The sequence below is a fragment of the Staurois parvus genome, unplaced genomic scaffold, assembly GCF_062004578.1.
Source record: "Staurois parvus isolate SC_StPar_1 unplaced genomic scaffold, SC_StPar_1.0 ptg000625l, whole genome shotgun sequence".
Classification (NCBI taxonomy): domain Eukaryota; kingdom Metazoa; phylum Chordata; class Amphibia; order Anura; family Ranidae; genus Staurois; species Staurois parvus.
In genome coordinates this window covers 764,874-783,935 of record NW_028318421.1, presented here as the reverse complement: position 1 = coordinate 783,935, position 19,062 = coordinate 764,874, and the positions used below count along the sequence as shown (strand labels likewise).

The following is a 19,062-nucleotide window of genomic DNA, read 5'->3' as shown; positions in this document are numbered from 1 at the left end:
CGAGCGGTACCAATAGAAAATCTGTGAAGAAGCCAGGTGAAGAAGCAGATAAAGCCCATCTTCAAAAAAAGTAAAAACTTGGTAGCATCTTTTTCAAAGAGATATCCTAAAGGCTGACAGCAAAAGATTTTTTTGTTATTGTAATTTATTTTTAAAAATGATGAAAAACGGAAAATAAATGAAGAAGCCTAAAAAGCTGTTCTGTGTGATTAATATTGATATGTAACATAAACTAAAACAAATCAAAATTATAGGAGATAGGGGAAATCTTTCTTGTCTCTGTGACATACCCAGCTGGGAAAGGGGCTTTTGCAGGGCACTAGGGGCTAGCCTTCTACCCACTGATTTTGGCCCATGGAGGAGACCAGGGATTTTGTCTTCTTCTCCCGGTTAGAGCATGGAAAAGAGCTCAGTTCAGCCTCTGATCCCATGGAGAGAGCAGAGCATTCTCTAATGCTGGACAAAAACAATGAACACCAAGAGTGAGGCTTGAATTAATTCTCTGAAAGGAGACAATAAACCTTCCCTTCTGGACTGGATGGAAAGGTGTAATAAATATCTTGTACATGTTTATGGTTAGAGGAAATATGGGACCCTCCTGCAAACTGGGTTGGAAAAGCTCCTCCACTTGAGACAGAAATATGTATCAACAATCTCCCTCAAGAAATCTATGAAGATAAATTAATTCCACTTTTTTCAGACTTCTGGAACATTGTATGAGTTTTTCCTTATGATGACTTTTCTAGTGGACATATTACACATGTGAAAGCCAAACACCTGAAAGACAGCATGTGTAGTGCACTTTGTGTATCCAGGGTTGTGGTTGCCGGAATGTCTGGGGTGGGTTCCCTGGCTGGTAATTAGATCACAGTTTAATTAAGATATTGTAAGCTGCCAGCTGTTCATTAGATGTACCTTTAGATGTACTGATGATTTTACCATTTACAGTTTGCATTGTTTAGGATAATTTGATCAAGATCTTATTTGATTTTGTGTGGCATAAATTCTGTGTAACTTTTCAATAAAGTTTGCACCTAAACTAGTGTTGTCTAGTTCTTGGGTGCAATGCCCAGCTATATTACCTTGTTTTTGTGTTCCAGCGGCGAGGAAGGAGCTCTCTGATGGAAGCTCCCAGGTGGGGTGCCAGGCGGCGCATCACAGTCTACCCTTTAATTTTAATTTTTTTTATTATATATTTTATTATAATTACCCCCAAAGAGAATGGATTTTACAACAGCTATATTGTAAAATGGAAAATGCATTACTATTGTTGGAACACCACAAATTTGTATATACAATTATTAATGGAAATAGGCTGGTAACTATTTTTCAAAGAGTAACTGAGTACTGCTAAGTCATTACTTTGTAAAGATTGCATAATCATTTAAGTTCTGCAAGAGTTTAAGACTCAATAAAATACTTTTCATATTCTTTCTAAATGTCAGTAATTAGGTGTAGATGAGCAGCAGTCATCGATTTTATAATCAATAATTTTAGTTTTAATTTGTAAGTGCCAACACATAGAAACCTGTAAAGGGTGTATGTGACGTTCAATAAACCTTTAAAAATTTTTAGACAGGGAATGAAATGTAATTTATAAAAATCCAAAGGCTTATTTAAAATATATTTTCCAAATAATTTGTAATATTTTCTATAAAAAAAAAAATATACACTTAAGTTAACTATTTTCTTAGGGGTATGGATATACAAATCACCTATTATATAAATGTATTTACATTATTAAACAATTTAAAATATTTGCAGCAGAGATGTGTAATAAATAAAAGTATATATAACGAACGTATGGTGCTGTCTTATTTAGAATTACTGTAAGCTACAACATTAACATATGAGCCCTCTATAACTCACTGGAGAAGTATTTTCATTATGAAGGTAAATACTGTAAAATACAGTTCGGGAAAGTGAGAATCCCTGCCTACATATTTTACATATGTAGATATGTAGAAATATTGCTAATAAGTTTAATACTGACCAATAAACAGACATACAAAGAAATTATACATTTAAAGGAACACTGTCACTTTGCAAACTCATAGCAGTGTTTCCAGATAGTCCTCCAGCAACATATGTTCACTAATCTGCTCTACCTCACCACCACCCTGCTCTGTAGCTGTAAAATAATGAGTTGTCTTTGTATGGGGAAACATGTAAAATCTCCCATGTGACACTGCTTGGACTTGGAAGGCCAATCACCAGACCTGAAGAGTGTTACGTGGAGGAGGGCAAATGTGTTGACCAGGGCAGGGACAGCCTTACAAGTAAAATTTAAAAAGGCTGTATCTACAATGTTTCCAATTGATAATATCCATGACTACTAGGTACCAAGCCTGTCCTGCTGAATGTGGAATGTCAAAGTAGGCCTTCATTGCAGCAGGTAGAAATTATGATGGGAAGCTGAGTTGTATTAAAATAAATCAGACTTAGATCACTGCCAATCACCCACTGCAGATGTTACTGATAAATAATTACATTTATATACATTATACGCATTAAATGCGAAAAGACCAAATGCTTTCATGGTATATAGGGATAGAGCAGGGGAGTGTGGTGCACCTGGTGAGGGTGTGCAGTGTTTTGGATGCACAGTGACTTTACATTTTGTTTTCTTAATGATGCAATGAAATTCTAAAAAAAAAGCCAGCTCCTGAACAGGTTGTCAGCAACAACTGCCTGATGTCTTCTAATCACCCCAAACTAAAATGTATGATCTAAAAAAAGGGCAAAGTCCCCAACTAATAGGAAACATAGTAGCTAAAGTGTACACTACTGAAGAGCTCGCTATCAACAAGATGCTGTGGTCATATATTGATCTTTAACTGCTCGGTGCTGGCCGTACGCGCTTGGCGGGTGGGACCTAACGCCGAGCAGCCTCATATATGCAGCCATATATAGACCACTTACCGTGCTGAGAGTGCCCTCCCTGCATGCTCTCAGCACTATAGCTAGGGGTTATCAGTAAGCTACTGATGCATACGTACCATCGGGCACGTTCCAATCATGTGGGCACTGTGACCTGAATGCCTCCCGGCATCTAAAAGCTCTTAAAGGGTCGTGAGATGTCGTCGCGAAAGGGTACACATAAATTTTGGGTATACAGATCTATGCACATAGACATGACACATAAGAAAATTTAGTGTTTGTTGAAGTAGATGTAAACCCAACCACTAAAATCTAATATAAGCTTCAACTCTAAAGTTCCCCCCCCCCCAAGCCAAATCATCTGAAACAGTGACTTAGGATAAAGCTGTTGCTAAAAAAAGAGAAGTTCCTCGGCATCCAAAACTTCCATAAGGCGTGGGTGATGTCAGAATGCCTCAATGCTGCCTCCTGGTAAAGTCGGATGAACAAAAACCTGTGAAAATGCACTGCATGCCTGTAGCAGGCGCCCAGGGGTGTGTTCTTACTTGATAAGTATTTTTTCTCTTTTTTAGCAAAAGCTTCATTTTGAATCACCTTTGCAGGCCATTTGATTTTGGTAGTGGGAGGCTAGAGTAATAGAGTGGATCTTTCTTTTTCATGGAGCTTATACTTATAAAAAAAAGCTTGTGAAAAGCCAGTTACAGTCAGGAAATATCAGGAAAAACACATGCAGTCTGTTTTCACTGTAATGCAAGTGGGCAAAGGCAGGCTGTAAAGGGGCCGAAGTACTTCAGCAGTATTAAACTGTAACAAAAGATGAGCAAAGGTACAAGCCTTCCCTTCCTCCACCCATCCAATTCTCCTAGACACACAAGCATTAAGTTACCTACTGGACGTTTTGTAAGCACTTACATCTACTTTAACAGAACTGCCAGTGTCTACAAGCCTTCCACTAATCTCTACTTGTGCACTTTATCAGCAGCACTCCATATACTTTCCCTATTACAGCTATAGCCAGGGGCGGACTGAAAACTCATGTGGCCCCCAGGCAATAGGGGATCACGGGGCCCCTGTGTCCTTGCCCAAACTCAAAAAAGCCTATTAAAAAGGTACCAGGGGCATCTCATGGGGCCCCCTACTGACCCCGGGCCCTCGGGCAGTGCCAGAGTTTCCAAATTGTCAGTCCGCCCCTGGCTAAAGCGCATTGTCAGTATGGCTGCTGGAAATCCATTCATTTCTACTTACTTATCCAAAAGCCTCCTTATTGGCCCTTCTAGTTCTAAGGCCACATAGTGACCTAATTCAAAGTCTAGGCAGTGCATTTTGGCTACTAGTGAAGTTGTGCATTAATTTTCTGGGTCTAGGAATCGTGAACATGCAGTGTATGCCGCCAACTCATGGTAGCAGTGACCCCACACCTCATCCCTCCTCAGAACAGACTCCTGAGAAAGCATGGACTAGTAAGTCTAATTTTCTGGCGGGTAAGCTATCATGAGGCACTGCTACTTGCAGTGTCACAGAATGGCCAGGTGAAAGTGTCTCTATAACTAGGAAAGGGGGAATATTAAATTTATGGAAGAAAATCATTCTCTGGTCAGACAAATGTTTTCATTAAAATAAATACTTTAGGGATGTGGTTAGTAGGCATACGTTTTCTATTCTATTCTCATTTGCCTTCCACAATTTTTTAATAATATATGGGTGTTGTTCATAATTTGTTTTAGAGTACTCCTCAGATTAGGGGTTTAACACCAAAAAAAGAATAAAACAGTCTGTTCTTAAAGTAGAACTTCAGACTTTTTTCAGTTTAAACAGTATAAGGAAGGGTTATAACCACTGCCAATTATTTCTCCATCTATGTCCCATTGGGATGATTTCCCCCACTTCCTGTCCCATAGCAAAAACAGTGAGATGAAATCCCAACAAAGTATCCCCATTGGAAGATGTCCCATTTATTACTGTTCTGGGGACAACTCAAAATTTTGGATTTTCTTTTACTTTCACTTTCAATGATAACAGTAGAAATGACAAATAGGGTGAACCTTCCTAACAGGGGCACAGATGGCAATACAAACCTGACAGGTGCCTAATCCCTCTACACTCTATCCAAAACTAAAGAATAGGTTTTGTCTCAAATTCTCCATAATAAAAAAACTCTTACATTTAACATATTCCTTAAAATGGACCATTCAAATGGCACGGTCACACAGCTGAACATTTGAAACTGAGCATATGAAGAAAAAACACACATAAAATCAGTAGATGCAGAGATAGATACAAGCTTTTAATGTCCAGGCATTGCCTACAAAAATTAAGCTATATCGCATTCCACCACCTCGTGAGCCATTCACTGACAGGCTTAAGAAGCAGGGCAGGCTGTGGCTACAATGTTGATTTTTACAGGAAAAGTTGAGAACTGCATAATGCTTCAGCTGCCTTCATCTCTGGATCTATTCAGTGAAGGTAATCTCCACTTATTCAATTTTTTTCATCATATGCTCAGTTTTAGTGAACCTACCTTGTGACAGTCTAACTTTTATTTTAACATTTCCCCCAACAGTTAATGGGATTGTAAATACTTACAGATACCCAGTGAAGTGACTAGACCCAGGTGATACACAGAGATGAAACAAATCTTCCTACAAACATTATACCTGTTTATCTGTAGCCAACTGTCCCATACAGCCTTCTACAACACGCAGATAAAAGGATTTTTCTCAGAATCAGAAAGCAGAGGGCAGGGATTTGACTTCACATACAATGCAGAGCTAGAGCACAGAGATGAGTGTAATCTGAGAGCTGATTGGAGGAAAGTGACACACACCTTCTTCACAAGCTCAGAGAACATACAGAGCTGAGGGTATGAGTCATCTGCTGTGTGTGCTGGAGCTGGGGGCAGGCCATCTCCCAGGAGGCTTAATCTATTAGGAGTGCATCATGCAGATAGCAGAGAGAGAAAAGATTATAGAGGAACTAGACTCAGTGCTTTGGATTCAGGTAAGTGCATACTATAGTGGGATGTGTTCATTTTTCATGTCTGAGGTTTGCAACTGCTTTAAAGTACATGCTCACCTTTAACGAAAAATAATTCCACCAGCTTCAACCCTTCTTTAGCCCCCTCAACACTCAGAGCTGGATAACCCTTTAATGCTTAAAAATCCTTAAGATTTAACTTAACTCCAACATTTTATTCTTATGACATGCCTTGACCTAATCATAAACCCTTATTGCTAACCATAACACAGGCATGTCAAAATGCTTTTTTGTTTTCTATTTATTCCTTTCACTCCATGTTTGTGGAGTTTCAGAGCTCTGTACTTCATTACATGTTTTAAAGCCCCTTTATAGTAGTAAATTTGATTCCCAATATAGTGATATTTACAGAAGTATTTTTCATGGGATTAAGTAGGTGTGGCTCTCAGTACACATATTGTAGCCCCTTGAAGAATTCCATTAATTTTTGCCCCACTGATATACTTGACTTGCCTACTGTAAGACAAACCTAACTTAACAGTACACCCCTAACCTAATACTTACAATTAAATGAATCCCTGCAGAAACACACTGCCTAGTCTAGCGGCTGAGGCATTTATGCGCCAAGAGCTACCAGTCTTATGGTAGGATCTAACAGTACAGAGATCTTGGGCCAGAAAAGTAATGAATAAAGATAGGGAGTTAATTATGAAATCAGTATGCTGCTGCAACAATAATACTTTTGTCTAATAACTATGTTGTGACGATTTCAATATAACTTAAGCATGAATTACTGCAATGATCTATTAAATGAATGCACTCCTCATTAGCCTTTTTAATTTTTTTGTAAATTTTGAACATATTTTTGCATGACTATCCTGATAGAAAAGCCATGAGAAGCAAATCATTTTCTTCTCCTCTACCATTTTTTGAAAAACAGTATGATACATTTTATCTAATAATATGCTAAGCCAATATATCCTAGGGATATCTTCATGGAGCTTGCAACATCAGGTACGTGTATCTTGGATCGTGCGCATTTCAAGAGCATAAAAAGTGCTAAAACACAAGTAAATAACTAAAACAAGACTATTTGTTGTTCAAGCTTGGTTAGGACGATTATGTATACTGCAGAAGAAGAAAAACATGTATGCTCCCTCTCACACAGTATGCTTAAAGTATGCTGTCTGATTTAAGAGATGACATGCAATCGTAGCAGTATACAGATTCATCTGTCAGGCAGCAAGGTGACCCCATAAATTGAGTTTGATTGTCATATATACTTTTACATACTGTAATTATTTGGTCTGAAATCAATAAAGGATGGAATTTCTTAGGAGATTCAAGAATGATCACTTTATTTTGTATGAAGCTAAGAGGTCTTTTCTGTTTATACCATCCATAGCACCCCTGTGCTGTTGTTACAGTCACCGGCAGTCCTGACAGCCTCAATGTATGCAGCTGACAACAATTCCAAATCAAATAGGACAGGAAGAACACCTAGCTTTTGCAGACACAGCACACTGATGGTATGAAGAAGTGCAAGTGATATGTGTCACAGCACTTCTCCTTGCATTCAGTACTTAAGCACACAGCCACTGGTCAAAACAGCAAGGCAATGGAGAAGAAAGTTAGGAAACAGAATGCAGAGAGTGAAACTCTTAAATGTCCTAATCTGTTTCTGCTTGATGTGAAGTTCTCAAACTGCCTTATGGAACAAATGACCCTGAGATGTTTTTAATGAGTAATGAAAAATTATAAAGACTAAAAGCGGCATTCATTTTACTCTAGCTCCATATAATGCTCAAAATGTGATACTCTCATTCAACACTGGTGTCCAACTTTTTTGATGTAAGAATAAGCATTCTTGTTCAGATCGATTTCATTTTTCCCCAAACCAGAGGGACATAATAACAGTGATTCTCTTACCTCTACATACAGAATGGGAAAAATTCCAATCTTGTCTCCCAGCATTCCTTCTGCCCAGTTATCATCAACACGTCTAATCACAGTCAGAATTTCATCCTAGAAAATATTAGAAAAAATAAAATTGTAGGGATCCCTTAAAGAGAATCTATAGTCTTTTAATTTTTTTAATGTTGAATCTCATTTTATTAAGTTGTCCAAATATTAAGGTACAAACGAAAAATGTTCATGACTGACCATAAAGTACAAACATGGTCAAAGAGACAAACATATACAGACCCTGATATATATTATTACTATTATTATTATTATTATTATTATTATTATTATTATACAGGATTTATATAGCGCCAACAGTTTGCTCGGCGCTGTACATTATAATGGGAGACAGTACACAAGACAGTACAGTAACACTACGATTCAATACATGAGGGGTTCGAGGGCCCTGCTCCTTGGAGCTTACAATCTAGGAGGGAGGTAATAGTGATACCAGAGGAAATAGCTGTGGGGGGATGGAGTGGTAGGAAGAATGGAGGAGTTCAGCAATTAGCTGAGGGCGGGGTAGGCTTCCCTGAAGAGGTAGGTTTTCAGAGTGCACCTAAAGGTAAGCAGAGTAGGTGATAGTCTGATGGATTGGGGTAGGGAGTTACAGAGGATGGGGAAGCCCTGGAGAAGTCCTGGTGACGAGAATGGGAGGAGGAGACCAGGTAACTAGAGAGTAGGAGGTCTTGTGAGGAGCGGAGAGTATGTTTTGGATAGTATTTGGATACCAGATCCGTGATATAGTTTTGGGGCAGTATTATGAACATCTTTATACCTCAATGTTAGCAGTTTGAATTTTATCCGTTGGGCAATCGGGAGCCAGTGGAGGGATTGGCAGAGGGGGTGGCAGATACGGAGCGGTCAGTAAGGTGGATGAGTCTGGCCGCAGCATTCAAGATAGACTGAAGCGGGGATAGCCTGCGGTGAGGTAAGCCGATGAGGAGGGAGTTACAGTAGTCAAGTCGTGATATAATAAGGGAGTGAATGAGTTGCTTATTGGTTTCCAGGGTTAGGAACAGACGTATTTTGGAGATGTTGCAGAGGTGAGGTCTACATGAGTTTGTCAGCGATTGGACCTGGGGCTGGAAGGACAGATTGGAGTCGAGGATGACACCTAGTACTCTGGCTTGAGGGGTGGGACTGATGGTGGTGTTGTTGGTCTTGATGGGGAAGTCGGGGGGGGTGCGGGCTGGGGGGAAAACTAGGAGCTCAGTTTTGGAAAGATTTAGTTTGAGAAAGTGGAGTGACATCCAATTCAATATGTCGCTCAATAGGCTTGTGATACGGGCGGAGACTGAAGGGGTGAGGTGAGGGGTAGAGAGATAGATTTGCATCTCGTGGGCATAGAGATGGTAGTTAAAGCCGTGAGAATGTATCAATTGGCCAAGGGAGGAGGTGTAGATGGAGAAGAGAAGGGGCCCGAGGACAGAACCTTGAGGGACCCCAACAGAGAGGGGGAGTGAAGAGGAGGTGGCAGCATTATAGGTAACACTGAAGGAGCGCTGTGATAGATAAGAAGAGAGCCAGGAGAGAGTGGAGTCTCTGAGGCCAAGAGAGTGTAGTTTTTTGAGGAGGAGGGGGTGGTCAACCGTGTCGAAAGCCACAGAGAGGTCGAGGACTAGGAGCACTGAATAGTGGCCATTAGTTTTGGTGGTTAGCAGTTCGTTGGTGAGTTTGAGTAGGGCAGTTTCGGTGGAGTGTAGGGGGCGGAAGCCAGACCATAGGGGATCAAGGAGGTTGTTGTCGGTGAGGTGGGAACTCAGGCGAATATAGAATAAGCGCTCTAGGAGTTTGGATGTAAATGGCAGCAGGGAGATGGGTCTAAGGTTGTTCAGGTCGGTGGGATCCAGGGAGGGTTTTTTAAGGATGGGAGTGATGTGTGCGTGCTTTAGGGGGGAGGGGAATGTGCCAGTAGAGAGGGAAAGATTAAAGATGTGAGTGAGGGAGCGTAGGATGGAGGAAGAGGGTGATCGTAGGAGTTGTGTGGGGACAGGGTCAAGGGGGCAGGTGGTTAGGCGGGCTTCAGAGAAGACCTTAGTGACCTCTTCAGTAGTAGCGAGGTTGAAGGAGTGGAGTGTAGAGGGGGTTTTAGTGTGAGGAATGCTAGGTGGGGTGGAAGTCTGAGCAGTGGCGAGGTCCAAGGAGTGGAGTGTTGAGGGGGTTTTAGTGTGAGGGATGCTAGGTGGGGTAGAAGTCTGAACAGTGGCGATGTCCCTACCAATTGCGTCGATCTTGTTTTTGAAGTGGTTAGCAATCTCGTGGGCGGTGAGTGAGGTACTGGGTGGAGGTGGGGGCAGAGAGAGTAGAGAGTTAAAAGTAGAGAAGAGCCGGCGAGGACTGGAGGAGAAGGTATTAATGAGGGTAACAAAGTAGGCTTGCTTGGCAGCGTGAAGGGAGGAAGTGTAGGTTAGGAAGGCAGATTTATATCGGGTGAACGCTTGTTGGGATCTGGTTTTGCGCCATAGTCGCTCCAGCGCACGACTGCATCGTTTGAGATTTTTGGTATGGTCAGTCTGCCAGGGTTGTAGCAGTCGGGGTCTGATGCTTCACATTGTTGGGGGTGCTAGCGAGTCTAGAGCGGCTGATAGCGAGTTGTTATAAACAGTAGTGGCCAGGTCAGGGCAGGACAGGGGAAGGATACTGTAGTAAAGTTGGTCAGCTGCAGAGTGGAAAGGGGCAGGGTTCAAGTTGCGGAGGTTTCTGCTGGTGATAGTTTGATGTTTGGGGGGATAGGTGTTTGAGGACGAGGAGATGGAGAAGGTAATGAGGTTGTGATTAGAGAGAGGAAAGGGGGTGTTTGTGAGGTTGTGGGGAGTGCAGAGATGAGAGAAGACAAGGTCCAGGGTGTTCCCGTCGGAGTGGGTGGTGGACTGTATACACTGTGCGAATGCAAAAGAAGAGGTTAAGTGAAGGAGTTGGGATGTGGCCGGCTTATTGATGTTGATAGGGATGTTGAAGTCTCCAAGGATGATGGTGGGTAGCTCGGAGGAGAGAAAGAAGGGTAGCCAGGCGGAGAAGTCGTCGAGAAAGCGGGACACATGTCCAGGAGGCCGATAGATTACTGCAATCCTCAGAGAGATTGGAGAGAATAGCCGGATGCAGTGGGCCTCGAAGGAGGAGAAGGATAGAGAGGGAGGGTTTGGGAGGACTTGGAAAGTGCTCTGCAGTGACAGGAGCATACCAACCCCACCACCTTTTCGGCCGCTGGGTCTGGGTGAGTGGGTCCAGATAAGACCTCCATAGGAGAGTGCCGCAGGGGAGGTAGAGTCAGTAGCTTGGATCGTTTCGGTGATCGCTAGGAGGTTAAGGGAGCGGGAGACAAAGAGGTCATGTATAGCGGTGAGTTTGTTGCAAACCGATCGGGCGTTCAAGAGTGCACATGAAAACGGGAAGGTGGTTATGGGGAGCAAAAGGACAGGTATTAGATTGAAGGGGTTGCGGCAGTTCGTGGAAGTAAGAGGGTGCCTTGTGTGTGGGCGAGGTGGTGGAGGACCAGGGTTAGGGGGAATGTCCCAGCGGTTAGGAGAAGAAGAAGGGTGAGAAAGGTGGCATGGGAGCGGGATGTAAAAGAGCGCGTATGTCTACCAGTGATGGCGTTCGGGTCAGTGGGAGAGTGGAGTATCAGGAGGAGGTGGTGAGAGCCGTAGTAGGGAGATGTAAGCAGTGAAGGTGCGATGTACAGTTGTTTGGGAGGAGCAGAGGGATATAGAAAAGAGATTTTGGGAACGGAGGAGAGGAGTATAAGGAGGAGTAAAGGAGGCATTTTAGGAAGCTATATGGAGTGGCGGTCAAGTGTGGTGGAAAGTTTCTCAGGGTGCTTGATTGTAGATAGTCTAGCGTGCAGTAGAGTATCTCGATGTTGCATCTTCCTGCAGCTAGAGTTCTCGTGCTTAGGTTCAGGATGGGTTGAGATCAGTTAGATAAGTTGTGGACAAGGGTAGTACTGGCCCCAGGGGATCCATGGTGCCCAGCGCGGGGGCAGGGGTGTAGTATCATGGTTGTAGTCAAGCTACAAGTTCCAGTTTGTGCAAGTCCTAGATTGTAGGGTGAGGTTTGGCTTGAGGAGATGGGGGATATATAAGTGATATACATTAAGGCCAGTAAGAGCCACATCGTTTTGGTCAAAGCATATAAAAGAAAGAACAAAGGCAACGATCCTCATTGCAGGATCTAAAAAAATACACACTGGGTGCAATAATTTAAACTAGGCAGACAGGAAATAATTGGGTTCCCATGTATAATATATAAAAGGTAGAGAATCCATATGTTGGTGTCCAGTAGTAAAACCACCTCCACACCTAGGGTATTGTTGTTAAATGGTGGGTTAAAAAAGTGGACAACCAACGGATAAAAGGATATCAAGAAAAGAGAAAGAAGAAAGAAGGGAGGAGAGAGAAAGAAAAAAAAAAAGGACAGCGATATCAGCAAGAAAGAATCTGATAATTGTCTTCTTGAGAATAATCGAAAGTTTGTTTGATATCGCAAATATTTTGCCCCACTCCAGTTTATCTGCCAGTATATTTAGTCCTTGTTCCTACTTGGTAAGGAACGGGGGCAGGCTCAGGCAGGAATCTTGTAGCAAAATTTGGTATATCTGAGAGAGTGGATGATTGGGTATACTGGACCTGGAGTAATGACTTAAATGCTTTTTATTTTTTTAAATATACATTTAAAGGAGATCTGATTGACCAAAATGATGCTATGAATGTGTATACATGTTTTAAAAACCTTCTTTATGGGTACAATCAAGTACTGTCTGTGATACTTTTTTAATTTACACTAGCATCCACATTTTCAGGACAAGCTTTCAAGGTGTACCCCCTTCAAGATCCAAGCAGTACTAATACACAAAGTTTTAGCAGTCTCACTAACATTCTGCTAAAACTTTGTGTATTAGCACTGCTTGAACTTTGAAGAAAGGGGTAAACCCTTAAAGATTGTCCTGAAAAGCTGAATGTTAGTGCAAATAAAAAAGTATCCCAGACAATACTCAATTATTTCAGTTGCAAGTGCACTAATAAGGCTACAAGCACCTCAAGCATGATGGAAGATTCTTTCTGGGTATAAATTGTAATTATACATCTACATGGGGCCAAAGTATGTATATGTGCATACATAAATCAATCCCAAGTATTTTCAGTTGATTTACTAATGACAAACAGGGTGTTCACTATGCAAGGAAATTTTCCCTTAGCTTAGTAAATGTGATGAAAATTGCTAAATTCTCAATTAGTTTCTTGCAAAGTGAACAGCCTATTTGCCTTTAGTAAATCAACCCATTCCCATCTATTATTGAACCAAATTCCATTCTATGATACAAGGTTGGCTGTTTGAACTGTGAACAGGAATTGCAGACAGTCAGAAGTGATTTATACATTCGATTGACTATAAATCTGTGCAGCAGCTGAGAATTGTTTTAACCTCAGTAACCAGTATTGTGATTCCATATTCATTCGCTTGCATTTTTGTAGAACAGAAGGGAGAAGAAAAAAGCCATCTAGATGAATGAACCATAAATAAATCCATAGCAAAACTGTGAATACTTTAGCTTACACTCGTTGTACAGTATATGCATATACAGTACTTTGCTACTCTGCTGTTCAGACCCCTAATAGTAATGCAAATAAAACAAATACATGCTTTTTTCTTTATTCTGTTTAAATATTAGGTGAATACAGAAAATATCCTATATCTCAGCATTTATAAAAAAGAGCTATGGTTTAAAGTTACAATAAAAGTTTACGTTGTACTGCATATATTAATCAGATTAAATTATTCTGCCATGGCTTTGGCTCAGATTTAACAGCAATGGGTTTACTAAACTTCTCTCACACATTTTAAAACTATACAGCTATTCTCTTTTTCCATCAATATTCTCCTAGTTAATGTATGTTGCATAAAGCAGTCCCTTGGCAAGGGTTGAGAAAATAAACATTTACATGCCATATTTCATAATGATTGAATTAACATGACAGGGGTGTAACCAAGAACCCAGCAGCATCATTCAGCAGCTGTTAGTCTGGCAATCCCTCATGCTCTCCCTTCTCGGTATGTTTACAGAATAAAATCTGCCACTAATAGCTTCTATTTGAGGATATACATTGTACGCCCAGAGGGCAAAACAAAATGATCGTGTAAAAATGGCAATGCTCTTCCCAAAAGCACCCTTTGCTCTCACCGCTGTGCCACTTTATATAGTAATATAAAAGAAAAAAGAAGGAACTATGATTAATCTCCCCAACAATAAAGATTTCTAAAGCCTAAATGACAAAAGTGTCTCCGGGAATAGCTATAACTAAAGTAAGTTTGCCGAACGTGCTCCACCAGCACACATGCCAGCGCTCAGCGGTGCACAATAGAGTTGAGCTGCAGTGTGTGAGGTCACAGGAGAAGGTCTCTTTTCATCTCACTGTATGGAGCGATGAGAGTGACATGACAAGCTCCATATTAACCCACTTTGCTTGTAGTTTAGGAAATAACATTCAATAGCCACCCACTGCTCGGTAATCAAAGGCAGAGGACTGCCTGGCAGACTGAGGATGGACGCCTTTTATACACTGCAGCTCTGAGGCTGCTTCTACTATTTTTCAATATCTTTTCTGTTTTTCACTTGGAGCTCTTTCCTCAGTGGGATTTCTGGTCTCTCTGCAAGTGACCTACTTTAAAAGTAATGTACTCCTCTAGATTTCTTACATTATTTTCCCTTCTTGGTACACGATAAATCTATCATGTCAGAAATGATATACAGATGTCATAGCGAGATTCTACCACTGCTGATCAAATAATACTAGTGAGATGTCTGAAAGGACCAGAATGACAGAAGGCCGAGTCTAGCGAAATATGATTCACTGCAATATACACAACATACCCACATTTGTTATTCCACTGAACACCGGGGGTATGCTAATATATACAATGTAACAGGCAGGTCAACCTGGGCTGTAAACCTTGCAAAGTTTACTTATTATATTTTTTTATTGCTACCTATTTGCCATATAGTGTAGAGCTACTGAATATTATAAAAGTGTATTTATAATCAATTTGTTTTCTTTAGTTTCATATAAAGCAGGATGTGGTTCGAAAGATTGTATGGTTTTTGCCTGTTAGGGAACATGTTATCCCAAAGACAAAATGGGACATAATAGGAAATCTCTCTAAAGTGAAAGGAAATACCCTCACTGGAACCTTGTCTCTATTGAAAGATTTCCCCTCAACTACTGCCTAGTGACAACCAAATACATTTTGGAATTTCCACCACTCTTTGCCTCTTTTCACCAGTGACAATGGAAGGACAAATAGAGGGCTGAATCTACACTATTTGCTATCAAAAGGGTTTGTATTCCAAGCATAGTTGAGTTTCTTAGCCTTGTTTCCACGTCCTGTGCTGGAAAACATAAGAACTAGGGTGCAGAAGAATGGCAGCAGGTGCTTGCAGGGATGATTCAAATTTTGAAATATTTGGCCGTATCAAGAGGCAGATTGTTTGCTGAATTGCTGGAGATCGGTACAATAACGAATGTCTGCAGGCAACAGTGAAGCATTGTGGAGATCCCTTGCAAGTCTGGGGCTGCATTTCTGTAAATGGAGTTGAGATGTGGTGAGGATCAATAGTGTCCTCAAAGCTGAGAAAAACAGGCAGAAACTGATCCATCATGCCATACCATCAGAGAGGTGTGTGATTGACCCCAAAATTATTCTACAGCGGGACAAAGACCCCAAACATACAGCCAATGGCATTATGAACTATCTTCAGTGCAAAGAAGAACAAGGAGTCCTAGAAGTAAGGTTTGGCCCCCAAAGAGCCCTGATCTTAACATCGAGTCTGTCTGAGACTACATGAAGAGACAGAAGGATATGAGGCAGCCTACATCCACAGAAGATCTGTGGTTAGTTCTCCAAGATGTTTGGAGCAACCTGTGATCTGTACATGAAATGTGTACAAAACGCTTCCATGTTGCCATGTTGCATTAAATTTTACAGACAATGCTGCAGATGGAAAAAGAAAGGTTATTTTTATTAACATTCAATTACAATGGCTTGTTTACCAAGTGTATATGCTATATTATTATTTTATTTTTTTTCTATTTTTTCCCACAAAAGTGTAGTAACCCTTATGGTTTCTCCCCTTTCTATAACTCGTTGAGGTCCAAGAGTCTAAAGGCTTTTTTTTATTGTGTGTGGTCATTTGTCCTAAGTAAGTATATATGAGAATAAAGGTGTTTGATTTTATGTTTTCTCATTAGTTGCTGTGCTCTGAATAGAATTCCTATTGATAGCAATCTGTAAAACTGTTTATGCTAGGTATTGGATTTCATTTTCCAGCTTCATTATTTCCTTATACAGCAAATCTTCTAGAAGTTCTACCCCTTTTTACTCTGTTCAGAATTAAAATAAAGAGTTTTGGCTATGGATACTATGAAAGTGTAACAAGATATGTTGGAATGTCATTACACATCATATCAGATGCTAATGACATGTAGATGTTTCCTCTGGCACTGACATTTTGATGATGAATTAAAATTAATTTTGATTGATTACACAAATATTTGACTGGATTCACAGCAATGAAGGTAAAAGCTGGGTAGGGATATAGTATGGTAGATTTACGGAAAATGGTCCAGATTCCACAGTTGTACCGAGACTTATTGAATAGCACGAACCCACTGACTAGATATGTTTTCAGAATATGGGATGGCCTTTGTAGGCATTATCATTGGGAACACAGTTCACCTTTGATTTCATTATTAGACACAAATTATTTTAAACCTGGGGAAGAAGCTTATTTGTATTTTGTTAGATGGTCTAGAAAGAATATGATACAGTTACAGGATGTGATGAAAGGAGATTATGCACTTGTTTGAATTAAAGCAAATATGGGGCAGTAGACCACTAGATGAATAGAAATATGCACAAATACAACATTTTGCACAGACACGGCCACAACGGCTAAGGGGAAAATATAAGATAAGGTCAATAGAGAAGTTGTTTAGCTCTCCCTCTAGTATCCAACACAGAATTTCTAAAGTTTCTAAGGAACTGGTGAAAGAAACGGAACCTATGTTTCCGCCCTACCTGGGGAAATGGGAGCAGGACCTGGGGGTCCAACTAAATGAACGTCAGAGGAGGAAGATTTTAAAATTAGCATGCTTCTCATCAATTGATGCTAAGACAACAGAAATGTGTTTTAAGCTTTTTGTCAGATGGTATCTGACCCTGCTGAGGATGCGAAGGTTTGTGGAGGGAGTATCTCCCTTCTGTTGGATGGGATGCAATTTGCTAGGAACCTTCGCGCATCTGTGGTGGGAATGCCCAAACATACAGGCCTTCTGAGAAGAGATTGCCAGGGCAATATATGAAATAACAAAAAAACATATTGTGGATGAGCCTTGGAGATGTTTGTTTCATAACACAGAGAAGCCGATAACACAATAGGATATCTTTAGTATTGCATTTATTAAACCAAAGCCAAAATCCTGATTTCTAGGTTCTGGAAAACACAAAAAATACAGAGTCTGAAAGAAAGGGTTTTAAAAATTGATCAGACACGTTCTATTGAAGAGATGATGTACATAGGAGAGGATTCCTTAGAGAAACATAATGCTATCTGAGGGAAATGGGTGGAGTTTAAGAAATCAAGTAGATGATTAGATATGAAGGGCATACATGGTAACAGAGAATTGACCAGGATATTATTATTATTAATATTATTATACAGTATTTATATAGCGCCAAAGGGTTTGCTCAGCGCTGTACAAAGGCAGGGGGACAAGACATGAGACAAGACAGAGACAGTGCGATACACGAGGGGTTCGAGGGCCCTGCTCTTTCGAGCTTACAATCTAGGAGATGGTTATTATATGTAAGCAGCGGATACAGTTGCTTACACATAGGCCCAAGAAGGGGGAGATGGAAAGGTGCAGTGGGTTTTCCTTTTTCTTTTTTTTTTTTTGGGAGGTGGGGGTTCGGGATATTCTGGGATCTCTGTGGAATGGTTATATCGATTGTCATGACATGATGATTAAAGTCTTAAATAAAGGAATGCGCTAAAACCACAAACTATTCCTAATTTAGTGTAGAAACATTAGTGCAAAAGATATATATATCTATTCTCAATTAATATCAAAAAATATCAAAATTATGTGCAAAACTATTTTTTAGTGCATAAGTAATTTAAATAATTAAATTTGTGAATATAAAAAAAATGTCCAACTCTGAATGTCTTCAAAATGTCCAAACAAATCCTTTTCAAATTCAGGTGCTCTCAAAGAAATTGTGCCAAAATCCACCACCAAAAGTAAAGTTGGGTAACTTACCAGAGCTCCATGCTGATCAATCTCTAGATCAGCCAAAAACACTTTTTGCTCTGGGAGCAGATGCAATGAATCAACTTCTCAGGTGTGATGATCAATAGCTACACAATCATCCATAAGGTAGGTATCCACCACTCAATATAATGGTTCCAGGAGCATTATATCACTCTCTCTTTTTATATCTCTCCACCGAGGTCATGTTTGGGAATGAAAGAGAAAATCATGGTGCAGCCAGTTTTTTTATAAAAGTATCCAACAATTTAATAAAGATTTACACTCACAAAAAGGGTGTCTTCACCGACACCAGTATAACAGCATAAAACAGCAAATGGTATAACAGTCTCCTGTTCCCCGTACACTCACTACAGCGCTCGTGACTTAATTTTCTCCACAAACGTCAGCATCCAACAAGCCCTACTAGTTTCGTCATGAATGACGTCTTCAAGAGACCGCGCTCTCCTTCCAGTCACAGGGCATATGACAGGCTGACAGTGTTATGTCGCCTCCTCACCACCTGATTTAACCCTACCATATTACACTGCACTCTGCAATCATGTGTATTGCTGCGTGGCCCTTTTGAACTCAAATAGCGAGTGTTTTTTTCATGTTTCATAAGTTTGACAAGCTGTGCCACTTACAAGCTGTAGCTCAAGTTAAAAAATGCTGTGGCCACAATATGTGGACAGCCCCATTTGGCTGTTATTTTACAGTTTGGGTGGGCACCCCCAACTGCCCATTTGAAAGAGACCTACTTCATGAGCAGCAGTATCTATTATTCCTACTGCTGGGTGTTTGTTTTCTACATATTTATGAACCTTTCCTGGTGCAAAATTAACATTGACCAGAATGAAGTTTTATCCTCCACAACAGACCTAGTTTCTCATTTGGCCACTTGGCAAAAAATGATTGTCCACCCCTGTGTTATTTCAAA

The 19,062-nt window shown here is 40.6% G+C and overlaps 1 protein-coding gene across 2 annotated transcripts in view; it reads right to left on the bottom strand.

The window, feature by feature from the left end:
- SH3RF3 (SH3 domain containing ring finger 3) overlaps positions 1–19,062 on the bottom strand; it is a 565,551-nt gene that overhangs the window by 194,371 nt on the left and 352,118 nt on the right. For both annotated transcript variants that reach the window (XM_089693335.1, XM_089693336.1), the window contains exon 3: positions 7,783–7,878. In XM_089693335.1, the coding sequence (XP_089549461.1) occupies positions 7,783–7,878 (96 nt within the window). The remainder of the gene's footprint in view (positions 1–7,782; positions 7,879–19,062) is intronic.